Here is a 15,623-nt window from a genome sequence, read left to right on the forward strand (position 1 = left end):
GCTTAAAGGGACACGGTCACGGTATGCACTTGCTCGTGTAGCCGATCGAGACTTTAAAAAGTCATCCTGACTTTTTTAAGTTGCATTCACAAATTCGAAATGGCTTCTAGCAGAGGTTCCGGACAAGGCAGTAAACACATTACTCAGGGCGGAAACGAAAGGTTGAAGACAGAGGGGAATACAAGAAAGCGTGGCTGAGGAACCATGAGCGTATTTATGTGGAAGAAAAGACATTTAAGTTGTGGCTGCAGGCAAAATTTGATGCAGGTTATGAGTCATTCAGCGACAGCGATTTTACTGATAGGAAAATAAAATAATGCCAGATATCACAGACATTTGTAGCATTTGCGAGGCAGATGTTTATTCTACTACACATTATAATTGGACTACAGGTAAGCCTCAGTCGAACCCTACGGCTTTCATAAATATAGGCAGATGACGACTGCTCGTTCGAATCCTGAAGAAAGGGAATACACAAATTATTTCGTATGCTTTTTGGACATTCGAGCCACAAAAGAAGTGAATGTATACAACTTTATATGCGTGTATTCAACTTTATATGTATACCCTGTTTCGAGCAACCAGCCGAGCGAAAATCTCAAATTGACCGCCATTTCAACGCCGTTAGAATGCGCGACCGTCAAAACCTCTGCAGTCAAAAGTTCATTACGACGCGGTCAGCCTGGACACTAGCAAAACTAGGCCCAACGGGTAGCCCAACGATATGAATGATTCAGTCAGAAATAAATACCAACCCACACGTGGAGTGAATACTTTGCTAAATGGCCATTGTCAACTGTGGCCAATGTTTAGCAAAACAGCAAGCCATTTAGCAAAATATTCCCTCCACTTGTGGGTTGGTATTTATTTCTGACTGAGTAATTCATATCGTGGGGCTACCTATTGGGCCTAATTTTACTAGTGTCCAGGCTGACCGCGTTGTAACGAACTTTTGACTGCACAGGTTTTGACGGACGCGCATTCTAACGGCGTTGAAATGGCGGTCAATTTGAGATTTTCGCTGGGCTGGTTGCTCGACAACCCAACTTTTGTGGGATTTGTTTTGATAAACTTAAAAGGCAACTATTTGGCTTTCGTGCTGCCAAGTTTCGATTCAAGGTGAAGCATTTAAGTGTGTTTTTCGAACGATTTTGGCGAGCGTGTGTGAGACAGAGGTTTCCTACCTTCCTTTTTACTTGGTAGCGCTAGGAAGTTGAGCTGAAACACAGCAAAACGGCCTCAAATCACGACAAGAACGGCACAGACTACTCTGTATGAAGGTATGACTTTATTTCTTTTATCATTTCACACAACTTTATCATACGGAGCTCAAAAGCAAGTCCAACTAAACCACTATACAAACTCCGGCTATAATAATCCACTGTGAAAGAGCCTGTAACAGAGCCTGTGACAGAGCCTGGGCCGCCTGTGGTTTGTGTAGCCGACTGTTGTTTTATAGTGAATGTACCACATTTACCGTTTGCCTCACCTATAGTGATATATTGCTGACTATGTACATAAATCATTGATAAATAAATGTTGACTTACCTTCCCTGTGGTGTATAGTCGTCCTTTTGCCTCAAAAATATTTTTTTTAGTGATTTTGAATAAGTCTGAGTTCGTCGTTAATGTAATGCATAAAAGAAAGGCAAGGGTGGAAGCCTTGTTTTGAAAGGGCTCAAGCGCCCGAGCGATTTTCCCCCCGAAAATCGCATTTCTCCGCTTTCAAACTTCGCAGGATTAAGGTCAAAAGATGTACAATTCTCCTCGTACCTTCCAATCGAAAATCCATCCAAACAGATCGTATCTAGTCCTCGAAGAAAATCAAAATCCCACAGTATTTGAGCGCCTGGGATGCGTAGCAAGATTCTCATGTGCCAGCCACTCAAGTGGATTAAGGCCTGGTTCCCATGTCCATTTTCACGGTTTTTGACAAAATTTAACTATAACTTCTTTAAAACGTGGCCAATTTCTATAAAACTTTGCCAAACGTTAGGCCTTCACCTACTGGATGGAAGTTTGTCTCCGAAAAACGTGATGAAATTTGATACTTGCAAAAACCACTAATTTCGGCGCCAAAAAGTTATGTGCCTTCCACAACAAATTCCTACCACTTGCTCTCACAACAATCACAGAAAAACCTCCGATTCATATCTGTGTAGTGATAAACGCTATTAAACCACTCGGAATGAGCACAATATTTCTAAAATATTTAACAGGTGATTGTTCGCGTTTGCTTGAGTCAACTTAAGTACCGATTTCGTGATCTTAACACAAATTTATACGAAACATAAGAAATGTAACTGCAGGTTCTGACTAGAAATAAAGAAAGTGATAGTGGTGGAGTCCAAAATGAATAATACTACAACTAAATAATCTTAACTAGTGGTGGGAAGTTAAGAAACTCGCAGACAGCGTTTCAAGTGTACCAGCCGCCATATTTTCACGCGAGGATTCCCCTGGCATAGTTGCCATGGTTTAAATCAACCAATTACCTTTCAGAAATGCGTTTACAAGGCCAGGGTACGAAGCCAAAACATGGCGAACCAAGTTTTAAGGTCGAAAGAAAAGCTTATTTCAAATCCCATAAGATTTGCTATCTTGGGCTTTCGGAAGACAAAAACTCGGAGGAAATGGAGCAAGAATCCTTGCTTAGCCTACGTGTTTTTTTCTCTTTAATTTGAAATGGTCTGAAATGGTGAATTACAAGTAGGGCTACAACGACCTGTGGTAAAGGAGAGAAGTCAATAAAAAATAAGGGCTTTTCGTTCTCTTCTCTTAAACCTGCGGGTAAAAAACGCGGTTTTGTTAGAATAAATTAGTAACTTTATCTCTAATGGTTTTGAATTCGGTAATACTTTATTGGTTTAGGCGCAATTTTCGAAAGTAAAGAGCGCGCGCTCATCCCGTAGCAAGATAAATTGTTCGATACAAGTAAGAAAGGAAGAAGATTTGGCAAGCAAACGATGTCTCTCATATTTAATTGTGGATTTTCAAGAGTTGCCGTTAAAGAAAGTTTCCATAAACCGGGAAAGACGACAAAGGAGGCTGATCCCGTTCAGCGATGGAGAAACTACCAAGAAACGCTGGGTGGATCAGCACAGTCAACTTTCGTCGTTGACAAGTCCACATACATGAAAAAGGCAAGAATTATTTATGATTCATTTCGAAAAATGAACTCTCAGAGCCGAACTGAATACCTCAAGTACTTTTCGCTTGCAAACTGGAACGGTTTACCCGATTCTCAGAAGTCAGAACACACTTTGTCGCACTGTCATGCCTGCCAAGTACGTCACTTCGCCATCCAGTCCCTCTTTCCGAACACTGTCAGGTTCAAGCCGCAAAAGCTAGTTCAAGAAGCCCTTGTAGAAAATAGGAACGTAGCAAACAAAAAAGTAAAGCCCACCCAAAAAGAAATAAAAACGGCCGCAAAACACATTTACTTAAAAATAAATGGGCACTTTCAGAAAACGTTTAACGTTAGCTTTGCTGAAGCTCAAACTAAAGTATCCGAGCTCGAGTTACAACAAAAGAAAAGCAAAATACAAAAGAAACGCGAACGTCGACAGCGAGCACTTCAAGAGAAGCACAAAGTGCAAGAGGAATGGTCCAAACGTGACGCAGATACAATGCTGAGCACGAGGCAGTCTTACAGTCAGCGGGAAAAACAAAGGACCACTCTGTACTTTGAGACAATGGAGGAAGCAGCTGTAAGGGTTGGAAAACGGAAGAGACAGGAAGATCTTGGAGTTAGCAAGAAAAAACGCCATTCTCCACCGGCACATCAGGTCAACTTCGACAAAGAAAACCTCCTGAAAGAAGTAACAAATATGAAAGAAGGAGACAAGGTGAGGTTACTTGCATTTAACACAAACAGTGAAGTTCCTTACATCTACCATAAATACAATAATACAATGTAGATACACATACAAGTACATGGAAATTGTAGGGGGCCCTGGAAAAAGTATGGAAGTCTAGTAACAATGCACTGATTCTTTAAAATAAAACAGCCTTAAGATTGCTTATTAGCATACCTTAAAATTTTTCCTAGATCAATTATTCGGATCTTGCAAGAAGGTATGGTCTGGCAGATCTAAGGCTAGGAAATATGGTTGTAAAAGAGTACCTTGAAAACCAAGGAGTAGACCTAAAGCGTTTCCAGCAGCTGCGACGAAGTGATCAGTCCCTTCCAAGGCGGAGACTGATCAGGATGGTTGGAGGAGACATCACTGTTCCTGTGCCCAGAACAAACAAAGAAATCAAACAGACACTGAAGGTAAATCTTGTCTGACTGAAGTTTAACTAAAAATGTGTTTAAAATCCTTGAGAAAATTATATCAATGCAGCCAGAGAGTCTTTTTTTGTGACTATCAATGATGGTGACCTCTTAGTATTGTACTAATTGATAAATTTATGTTGGTACTAATGCAGCTATTAAGTACAAAAATATTATGTACTTCAGTAGTTCACGTGCAGACAATTAAAACAAGTACAATGCTTTCCACAAGTTTACATGCAGTGTATGTGGCCATAAATGTACTCTCCCACCCTCTACATCAAACAAAAAAAGATGTAAACTACCACCAGATTGTTATGCGCCTATTAAGTTATTATGAAGGAAGCAAATTGTAATTAAAATGATTTTTAAAAAAATTTAAAATACAGGACAGGCACATAGAGTCATTTCACTGTATTTCTCACTAGGACAAACTGGATGCAGGAGAATATACCATTGGTGAGCTGGTTGTTCCTAGGATGTATAAAAAGCTTGTTCTGAAGAGTGATGGCACCCTTCAACAAGTGGAATTTACAGTTTCTGCCAGAAAGATCCCTCTCTGAAATCAGAAAGAGAGAGCTTCAGAGGTGCGAACAACTTGGCATTGTGCGTGCCTATTCTGATGCTCACTATGAAGGCATGTCAGATGAGAAAGTTATAGAATGCCTGATGGAGATTGGTGAATGTGACAAGCATGTCCGGGAGGATTTAACAGCAAGCCAAAGAAAGGAACTCCTCATCAAGTTCCAGAGAGCCAGGCATCTCATGATCTGGGGAGACAATTCAACCATTCTGAACCATGGTCACATATTGTACCTTATTCAGTGCCTTTATGATCCTGCCTTCTTCTACACCCCTGAAGAGATGAAGGCCAGAGGGTATGGAGATGTTGATGTAGCAGTAATTGTTGAAAGGCCTCATCTCTACATTCTTGGGAGATGTGGATCAAATGAGGTTGAGCAGCTTGCATATGTTGAGACCAGACAAGAATGCCTTGATTACCTTCCTTACCAAGTAGAAACCAGTGATGGAGTTAAAGTGAATGATGTAATGCAGTTCTTCCATGGAGATGGCCCAGAGCAGCAGTTTCATAGTGGAGAGCAGAGGGGAGGAAATGCTGGTTGTAGTGGATGTAGTGGAGATTCACGAAGGTATTGTGATCTTACATACAGTTTTCGACGCGACTAATTGTCTGTAGCAGATCGGCAAAACATAGTGCTAGCAGGGCCTGCAGGAAAAGCAAAAAGAAATGGTGGAATCAGACCATTTAAAGATATGTCAGTTGCTGAACTGCGGAGGGAATGTAGAGCACGTGGATTGTGTGATGAAGGCTACAAGAAGGATCTGCAGATCATCCTAAAAGAGCATCTTGGTGGTATACAGAGAGTACCAGCAATATTTACCATGGATCAAGGAAGAAGCATAAAGGATCTTCATTTAGGTATGTAATTAACTCAAATATTTACAGTACTAGCATAACACAAAGTTATTATAAAGTTATCTTTTACCATAAAGGAGAATTACTCTCCTTACTGTATGTTAAATTCATGGACTAGTGGCTCTATGGCTGCTTAATACAAATTAAACAGTTTGTACTTTTATGTGCATTTGACTTATTAGGGAGAAATCTAATTTTTTGCAAAGCATCATGTGCATGTTGTATCATTTTGTACTCATAGGGACAATAACAACTATTATTATTAAATTGAACTTACTGACAAGTATCAAACAATATTGATTGTAAAAGCAAAATTAATTGGTCTGATTCTCCTAACATGGACCAGGACATACTGTACATGTAAAAGCAAAACCTCACAATAACACTCATATTTCTCCCAAGCATATAACCAAATTTATATGTATTTATAAAATCCAGTTAAATTAAGTTTCTTTGGTTTTATTTATTTCCTTTCACTATACAGGGATGTATGAGGTCCTTCCCACTGAACCATTACACGATGTGAAGGAAAACATCTCAAACATTACCACTGAAATTTCTGCCCACCTCTCAGATGATGTGAAAAAGTTGTGTGGTGTGAGGAGACACTGAGCTTGGTTTCTGGAACAAAAGACCAACTGCGTGGTTCAAATTATCATGAGATCTGTATTGTGCTTGCAAAACAGTTGAGAGGTGAACATTGTTCTACTTTTGAAGTTATATAGACTGAGGTCCTAATTAACTTTATACCTATTAAAAATATTCAATTTGTCCTGACAATAATACTTTTGTTATTATCCTACCTCCCAACACACACCCCTGGTAGGTCAGACCAGTTTGGACTAAAATTGGCAGAAGAATCAGGAAAATGTTATTATGAGTCTCTAAAAATTTCGCATTTTTCACATTACATTGACATCTTGTAGATACTTACTTTTCAAAAGTAACCAGCTGTTGTGCTGTGTGCTTAATTACTGCTGTTCTGCTAAGTTATTTTCACCATCAAGTTGAACAGTTAACAACTCTTAATACATGTTGTACTCCCCACTTACAGAAAGTTGTTCTTTAGTTCCATCAAAATTATTTTTAATCAAGTGTTTTTATAGCTATATTTTATTATTTTCCCCTTCATAGGTTTTGTCGATGAGAAGGTACAGCTCTTGTTGGACACCATGACAGAATTCATGCAAATTCTGTATGCTAAGGTACAAGAGAGTTGCCAAAAAAATGTATTAAGGCTTCACAATCAAACCTTTCTTCATGCTATTGCATGTGAGGAGGTTATTGGAAAGCCTATAATACTTACGGAGAAAAAATTCTATGGCTGTTACCTGCACTCACTGGTGTGCCATGCACCCATCCAACATCGCATCATCTACTCCAGGTCAACCAACACTGAACAACAAGAGCGCCATTTCAACACTTTTGCCAGCATATCCCTGGCAACATCAAGCAGATGACCTGGAGAGATCATCACCCCTGGCCTGATCAGGATGCAAGCAGAAATGAAACAAGGTGAAATCAACCGACGAAGTGCCATTCAAGAGCAGGAGTCATGACTGGGGAAACTATCCAAGTGCTTGCCAAAACCAGAAAATAGTATCATCTCCCACAGAATCATCCTTAAATACCAGAGCGCCTATCAAGCACACCTGGAGCGCATTTCTGACTTCCTTTCGTGTGGAGAAGGAGTTTGGTGGAGGCATGTTGCTAAAGGTGTTGAATTCTTTGATGTCACTTCCCCCCGTGAAACTCGAACAGAAGTGTACACCCTTCCACCTTTACACCACTTTCGCTCCCCCACACTGAAGTCAGAGAGTAAATACCTTCAAGAAAACTGGAAGAAGTGTGTGTCATCATCTCATATTCAAATACCTCACCATGCTATCAGAGTATTTGATGAAAGGGGTGAGCTTGACCACATCATTCACACTGGCTTCCTGCAGGTTGATGAAGATGAAGACGAAAGTGAAACAGAGAGTGACAGAAATGAAGAATTGAATGGAGTTGGAAGTGAAGATTATGCAGAAAGATCGATTCCTATACCTTGCAAGGAAATATAACTTGAAGTGGCAACAAATAAACAAGGCCCATAAAAAACTTCAGGCAAAAGCGGGTACCCTATCACCGGTTTCTAGATTTGGAACCATCCCTAGGGTGAGTGGTGCTTCTGAAAACATACATACACTCAAAAAGTCAGACTGATGTTGTATGTTGGGTTCTAGGAAGGGAGGGGGGGTGTGCATTTTCAAATGAGTATGGTGCTTCAAGGAGAAAAGTCAGTGTTGAGTATAAGCTATAGTCTGTCAGATTAAGTGAAAATACAATCATCATTTTGATCAAATTATCTGATAACAACAACCACATAATGCACATTTCTCTCCAGCTCAATGTTGGCAAACTGAAAAAAATGTAGTCATAGCATCCCTGAAGTGTTTTATTTCAACAATGAACAGGGGTACAGAGGGGAAGAAGTGACAAAAATAAACAATTGTATTCACACCATGTCTGTAACTCCTATGCCCATCTAATACAATAGAAATGCTTCCCTATACCATTTTATTTCTCATAATGTGCCAAGCAGGTTCTTATTATAGCAAGTAATTTGCAGATGAACTGTCTGCCCAGATAAACAACACAATAACCAAACTTTGCCAAAGGATCAAAGGATGTCATGAATCACCATTTCACCAGAAGAATAAATGTATCTTTCAAAATAACAAAATGGCTGCAGAATTTGAATAGTACCTAATTTTTGAGATTTGAAAAATTCAAAAGGCACCCAAATGCCTAAAGTGGTGTAGGTAGGGTAAAAATTTACATTTCTTTTTTTAAAATGTCACTTAAAAACTTAAATTAACTGCAATTCATATTTGCAGCTTTTTTCCCCACAAGGTATTATATCTGGCAGAAATATACCAGAAATTTCTCCATACTAGTTAAGGGCTCCACGAGACAATGACAATAAAGACATCACAGTTCACCTTGGTCATGGTGTATTTGGTAGTTGTCAAAAAAGTATTACAAGGGAATTCCAGTAGCTGTGTAGGAGTACAATAACCTATCTTCTACTAAGGATATTCAACGTGAAGCAGATGTAATGGCAAGATGTTCCCATCCATCTCTTCCTCACATCTTGGAGTCAATGTAACGCAAAAACCTTACTTTCTGGTTTCCTATTTCTATGGCATTAACAACCAGACTTGTACTTTGTACAGTGCATTATACCATCCCACCATACCCTTCACAAAATATTGTGCTGGAAAGATTATGTTTGAACTGTGCCAAGCTCTACAGCACCTTCACATGAAACAACTTCTCCATCGAGAAATCAAAAGTGATAATATTCTCCTGACAACTCTGCACACAGGATTTTATCCCATGCTCATTGATTTTGGCAAGTCCATTGAAGTATCTGAAGCTACTTCCAAAAGGAAGAGTCTAAGTGCACATGAACAGGATGGCTACAGTAAAAAGTACAGACACATTGCTCCTGAAATTATTCTTGGCCAGCCACCATCATTTGCTTCCGATTTATTTTCATTTGGTGTAGTCATGTCTGATATCAATGCCAACATTCCTTGTGAAAATTGCTTTCTTGAAGGAAAAAGGAAATGCTTAGAAGAAGATCCCAAATTAAGATGTTCGATTGCGTACCTTCTCGATCAGCTTGAAAGAAATGTATCCCTTCGCAAAAAGTGAAAGCAGTTCCCAGGTGATAATTATGTATAGTATGGCCAAATTCAATGCTCCATTCATAAGCTATAAAATAGTAATTATGACAGCAGAGGCCAGACAGTCGAAATGTTGCAAAGTGCACCTGACAGGCAGTTTCAGTTTGTTATTGTATTCACTCTACTGGGTTTTCAAAGTGCATTCATTTTTCAGAAACTCACTGCAAAGATGTAGCCATCTTTTGGTAGCCAGTGAAAACAATAACATCTACACAAGGCCTTTCACAATAATATGAGGAATGTCTACATGTACAATGTACAATGATCACTTTCCTACAACTACTCGAAGGGTTCACATTATCAAAAAAAATGTACATCATGAATTAAGAATTGAGATCAAAACTGACTAGCAGCTGTTGGACCTTTGTCCAATGGTACTCTTGTGTTGTTGTGTTAGACCCATAAGCCACTCTTTTTGTAACACTTCAAGGGTTATGTGCATGAAGGAGCTCTTATCCATAGAAAAAATCCAGTGCCAAAGGATCATCTTCTTGTTATCTAAATAATATCAGTCAAAATGTCCAACCAAATTTAAATTAGTTCAACACAGCAGTGGCACACTGAGATGAGCCTAAAGTAGGTTTACAATCAAAGCCAATAATTTCAACTTTAATCATTCAAGAGAAATTTTTTAATAGTTGTTTATATTCTTGCTGAGCACAGTTATTGGTCGTTATTGTCAAAGTGGCCACAAATACTGCATACACATAGCTTACAGGTCCCGCAGCTAATAAGAGAGGAAAAATAATTCCCTTGCCAAATGGTTTCCTAGCTTTCTAGGATTCCTAGGAATTTCCTAGGAATTTCTTAGGAGTCAGTGGAATTTTCCTAAAAACATTTAAGCTCTCTAGAGGTGTGAACAAACATTACTAGGTTCCTAAGAATTTCCTAGGAAATTCCTAGGAATGATTACAGGTAGAATTTACATAAAAAAATAGATTCTTGATCCTTGGGAAATTCTTAGGAATTTACTAGGAAAAATTATTTTTTAAAATAAAACCTTAATTTTTAAGAATTATACTTGTGAGTTTAGCTTTTGAAAGAAAAGTGCCATTTTAGATGTTTCAAAAAGTCACTACTTGCAATATACCACAAATTTTTTTATTTTGCATTATAATTTACAACTCATTAATTTTAAAGCAGATATTCTTGAAGTTTATACAATTTCCAATAAAACATTAATTTTTTATCCTTCAATTGCATATCACAATACATTGAAATAAAAATTTACTGTAGTAAAGAATACAAGCAGAAAACTAAATCAAATGCAATTCAAGTGGGATTTCAATCCATGTGTTTGGTGCTCCAGTCAGATAATAAAAAATGCTATACTGCAAGGACAGCGACTCTGACCACACTGAAATACAAAGTTATATCAGCCTGAGGCATCCCTGAAAAATGGTTTATCACAATGTGTAAGATTCAGCCAACATAATTTTGCACTGTCTCCTGATTTATTCCAATTATATGGTGAATTCTACTTACTTTCCATTTAAAGTAAACTTAAGTTCAATATAGATAGTATCAAGTATCAATTTATTTGCCAGATTAGAATATTTTATACAAAAAGCTTAAGAACATATCTTTACTTAAATATTATAACAAGGAAGTCTTATTTGAAGCGATGGGAAATTTCAAATCTGGCATATTGAGACTTAAAAAGTGATATTTTCTTATATCTAACCACAGACAGCATTAAAGTTTGGAAATCTTATTATAACATGGTTTCTGGAATTGCCATTTAGAAGCATAATCTTCTCCAAAATTTCAGTGACACTCTTTGCTTTCAGGTCAGACCTAAAACATTGAAAATAAGAAATGTCAATGCGATGCTTCTTTTCAAAAAGTGCTAGAGGAATAAAAGAATAGTTGTAGGTTCAGAAGGAACAGTTGAGGAAGAGAGGATTTTGAAACTAATTTCTTAAGCTTAATTGCCATTTTTATAAAAGAATTGCTTATCAATTCTATAGTTTTTTTCGTACTGGTTTTGAAACTTACAAGCATCATTGAAGCTTGAAGTGCATTGAGACATTGTGAAATGCGCTATATAAGCTTAAGCATTACATTACATTTTCTTACCCGGTCCAACGTAACGATGCACAGAGCGCATGTGATTTTCCATTGTCTGTAGTCGTGAGAGAACACGTTTACAAGCCGTACATTCATACTTCTCTTGGCCGTTAAGTTTGACTAATTTGTAAATTTGATGTTCATTCCCATCCATGGTTCATACTAGCAGGCGTTAACACTAACTTTAAAAGTCATTCATCGCTACTTCGATCACCGTTCATAAGATGGCGACCATGGCGCTGAATGGATCACACGATCACTAGTCCCAGTCTTTCATGAGCAAAATCTTCACATGACCGACACATGACCAAGTATAATCCAATAAGGTGAAGTTTCCAGGCTTGCCGCTCATTTCAACGTTCTATTCCGCTCTACAACGTCCTTTACTCGAAAGTTTTGTGCGTTGCAGCTGAGTCTTGCTGTGTTCTTCTCTGATCTAAACGTTTTAAAGCGTTCGAAGCGTTATGTCTTAAAAGACAAAGACATAATACCTTATGGAAAAGAAATCGCGACACGAATAGAATAATGTCGTGGAATTGTCGCCATACGAAGTAAAAGAGGGCACTCAGATTTTCAAGGCGAAAGTTATTTCTGTTCATAGTAAGTATTACACTTTTATTTGGTTAATCGTTGTCATATGTATCATTTCTACTTCTATCGATTGATTGCAGACCATATGAATAAATATTATGTAAGAATTTTAAGCTTAGCTTTAAAAGTAGCTTTTCTACGTTTCATTAGTTTAAACTGAATATAATGGTAATAAATGCTTCTTATTTGTGTCATTTTAAAGGTACTAAAGGTGAAGCTACAAAGCAAGAACTTAGTTTGCTTGTTCCAGGTAATTTTGAGTTAAAGGCTTTTCATAACTTTTGCACGTGTGACAAAGCGAAGCGCCATTTTGCGGGGTGACGACGTTACAGCGGACCAATCCTTTTCCATCCCCCTAGAAAAAAGCATTTCTGCTTTAGAGTACACTTTAAAGCTTTTAATAGCCCATAGTCTTTTTGTATGCCTAGATCATTTGTGAAAATTCACATCACTTTTGGTTTATTTATACGACAAAGATCCAATATAAAACCTTCGCAAATTATATAGGAACTGTCTCTGAAGATATTGAAAGCATGAGAGACACCAGCGTTGCAACTTTATATCAGAAGACACTGTTTATATGTAGCGGTTATTCGCAGAGGGTGAGGTGAATATCGTCGAATAATCCCTGAGACGAAGTCGAGGGGATTATTCGACAATATTCACCGAGCCTGAGGTGAATAATTGTTTTAGTATATTTCAGAGCTGAACAATAGAGAATTTTCAAAAGTCATAACATTTTAGTAACATTTGTTAACATTTTATTTTAACATTTTATATAAACCGCACAGAGCAGTTTATATAGCGTCTTAGTATGATTTCAGAGCTGAGCAAAGAGTTCCAGCCATCTGATTTGTTGAGCAGTTCCTTATATGATGCTATATAAACCGCCCCACGCGGTTTATATAAAATGTTAAAATAAAATGTAAATGTTACTACAATGTTATGACTTTTGAAATTTCTCTGTTGTTCAGCTCTTAAATTATACTAAAACAATTATTCGCCTCAAGTTCGGTGAATATTGTCGAATAATCCCCTCGACTTCGTCTCTGGGATTATTTGATGATATTCACCTCGCCTTCCGCGAATAATTGTTAAATAAGGAACCGCTCGAGCAATCAGATTGCTGGAAACTCTTTGCTCAGCTCTGAAACTATACTAATTAACAATTAAAATGATATCACATAAGAATAACAATCTTAATTAGTTCAGATGCCAAAATAGCATTGACATGTTTGTGCGCCCATTTTATCAGCCGGAATGAAAACATGCTCCACTGGAAAATAATGATTTTGCCAAAAATGTATATTTTGATCCAAACTTTTCAAATTGCATCAGCCTTGCACGATTTCTGATAATTGATATATGTGAATCCTAAGTTGTCAATTTATTAATCCTTTGAATGATCTTTTACTGTTTGTTTTGCATTCCAAGTAATTTTGTATATACATGTACAATCTATAGTAAAAACAAAAAGTATTGTTAATTATAATGTTTATTTGAGTTGTATATAATAAGTTCAATTCAATTCCTATCATATGGTGTTGTATGTTTTATGCAGTTAAGTGCAATTTAATGGAGTTGACAACGTGGAGCACAAGTGCTACCCAGCGCAGTCAGCGGTCTGGCATGCACCTGTATTCCTTTTGTTCTTGGTCCACGGGGCATTGTTCAGTTTTGTTAGTGTTTTAGTCAGTGTTTTTCTGAGCGTTAGCATTTTTCCCTGTTTTTCTCCTTCTGTGTGGGGGCTCATGGCTGGGTCGCCTGGATTTGCCATCCATGGGAGCAGTCTTCATCTAGGAGCTGGCTGCCAATAGTGGAAGCTCCTGGATGTCTCAGGCACCCTACCTCCACTTTGTGGGGCAGTTGTTAAAGTGTCTATATTCTATTTTTCCTATTTTCCTAAGAAATTCCTAGGAGTTTCCTAGGAATTTCCTTGGGGACCTAATCTTGGTCAGACAAAAGTGAAATGTGTATCCTAAGAAATTCCTAGGAATTTCCTAGGATTTTTTTCGGATTTTAATTTTTTCACTCCTAGGAATTTCCTAGGAAATTTCTAGGAATTCTTTGAATTCTTCGTCCCAATTTACTGTGAAATTTCACACCTTATTCCTAGGAATTTCCTAGGAATATTCTTAGGAAATTCCTAGGAAAATCCTAGGATTTCCTAGGAATTTCCTAGATCTTAACGTCCTGGGTGAAAATGTCGCGTACATTCTATTAGTGAATGAAACTATTAATTATAGTGAACAGCAATACACTTACGTTCAATGAATTGATTGTTGAGCTCTGACGTGAACAACAAACGCAAAAACCAAATCGGCAGTGCAAACAGAAATTGAACATCCAGAACGTGGCCGCGTAGGGTATGCGTATCGCTCAAGACTTAAAGAGGCTTTAAAACGTTTACGTGAATGCGTCCCGCACATATATGCAGTTCGCCATGCCACTTACTTTGCGTGTGAAAGATCGAAACGGCCATCCAATGCTACATTATTGATCTTTGTAAGAACAATTTAGGTTTCCGGTCTCGTACACAGAAAGGCCAAAAACTAGCAGCTGTATAAAATACTAAAAATCTTTAACTTATCTTGACGGAATAGCCCGTATTCAACATAAAAAAACTTGAGAATCCGACGTCAAAACACCTAACACGACAAACGTGGAGTGCTGCACGCGACACATAAGAGAAAGAAGTACTATGACACCACTTTTAACCCCAGTTGCCACGCTACAGGTTCAGAGGTTTCGGGTGTCAGAAGGTCTCAAAAGCGTTTTAGAACCAGGCCTTAATCATCTTTCGCAGAAACCGTCATGTCTGATTGACCAATTCAAAATAACGTCGTCCAATTCAAAATAACGTGGTCCAATCAGAAAAGGGAAATCAGTTAGGTAAGAAGATAATTGTAAAAATCCATTGAAAACAGTGAAGATGGAGACTAGACACCAGACGTTCTTGACAACACGAACGGCAGAGAAGCCGCGTAAGGCTGGATCGAGGCCTTCGTTCTTGGCGCGAAATAGGAAGGGACCACAGGCCTCAGCTCTCTCTATGATTTCTTTGAGTAGTCTGTCCAGCTTGGTTGGCTCAGAACTGATGCCACTGGCTTTTAACTATTGCGAAGTCTTTTTTTTTTAATTTTTCCACTAGGACCATGTAATGATCTCTTACAGACCTCTTGTTAACTTTAAACTCTGCTCTTTTGTTGAGAATGTTGGCAATTTTCTCCCATGCCTGTGCTCTGCCCACAGTCTTCTCTTTAGCCCTGTATGGCTCAGCCTGCAAGACTTCATGGCACAGGAGAATGTCTTTCTGTTCACTCCATTCCATTTTACCACTGTTTTAAACAATGCATGAAATTTCAGCCTTTAAAAGATAACTTATACAAGTATCCAGTTAGCTTACATGAACATCATGCCCAGTTGATCTGATATGATTAAAAAATGCAGTGTTAAACTTCTCTGTAGCATATGTAAATATAAGTCCCCCCAATTATACATTACTTCCAGTTTT

The 15,623-nt window shown here is 38.1% G+C and overlaps 1 protein-coding gene and 2 pseudogenes across 4 annotated transcripts in view; 2 read left to right on the forward strand and 1 right to left on the reverse strand.

Moving 5' to 3' along the window:
• Positions 1-2,966: 2,966 nt before the first annotated feature.
• Positions 2,967-15,623, reverse strand: part of LOC148717475 (uncharacterized) — a 13,226-nt gene continuing 569 nt past the window's right edge. Inside the window, exons 2-4 of one of the 3 annotated variants that reach the window (XM_088743241.1) lie at positions 14,564-15,447; positions 4,127-4,235; positions 2,967-3,812 (exon numbers count right to left, since the gene is read on the reverse strand). In XM_088743241.1, coding sequence (XP_088599367.1) covers positions 15,198-15,447 — 250 coding nt within the window. In that variant the 3' untranslated portion in view covers positions 2,967-3,812; positions 4,127-4,235; positions 14,564-15,197. Of the gene's footprint in view, positions 3,813-4,034; positions 4,236-8,133; positions 9,947-14,563; positions 15,448-15,623 lie in introns of those variants that run through there. The other 2 variants (XM_088743242.1, XM_088743240.1) reach the window with 2 other exon arrangements.
• On the forward strand, positions 3,986-11,168 carry LOC111341248 (uncharacterized; annotated as a pseudogene). Its single transcript, XR_015994680.1, has 4 exons — positions 3,986-4,276; positions 4,705-5,717; positions 6,199-6,407; positions 6,849-11,168. The product of XR_015994680.1 is annotated as an uncharacterized LOC111341248 (transcript).
• On the forward strand, positions 7,716-11,168 carry LOC148717476 (putative serine/threonine-protein kinase DDB_G0281745; annotated as a pseudogene).

The sequence above is a fragment of the Stylophora pistillata genome, chromosome 13 (assembly GCF_964205215.1).
Source record: "Stylophora pistillata chromosome 13, jaStyPist1.2, whole genome shotgun sequence".
NCBI classification, from domain to species: domain Eukaryota; kingdom Metazoa; phylum Cnidaria; class Anthozoa; order Scleractinia; family Pocilloporidae; genus Stylophora; species Stylophora pistillata.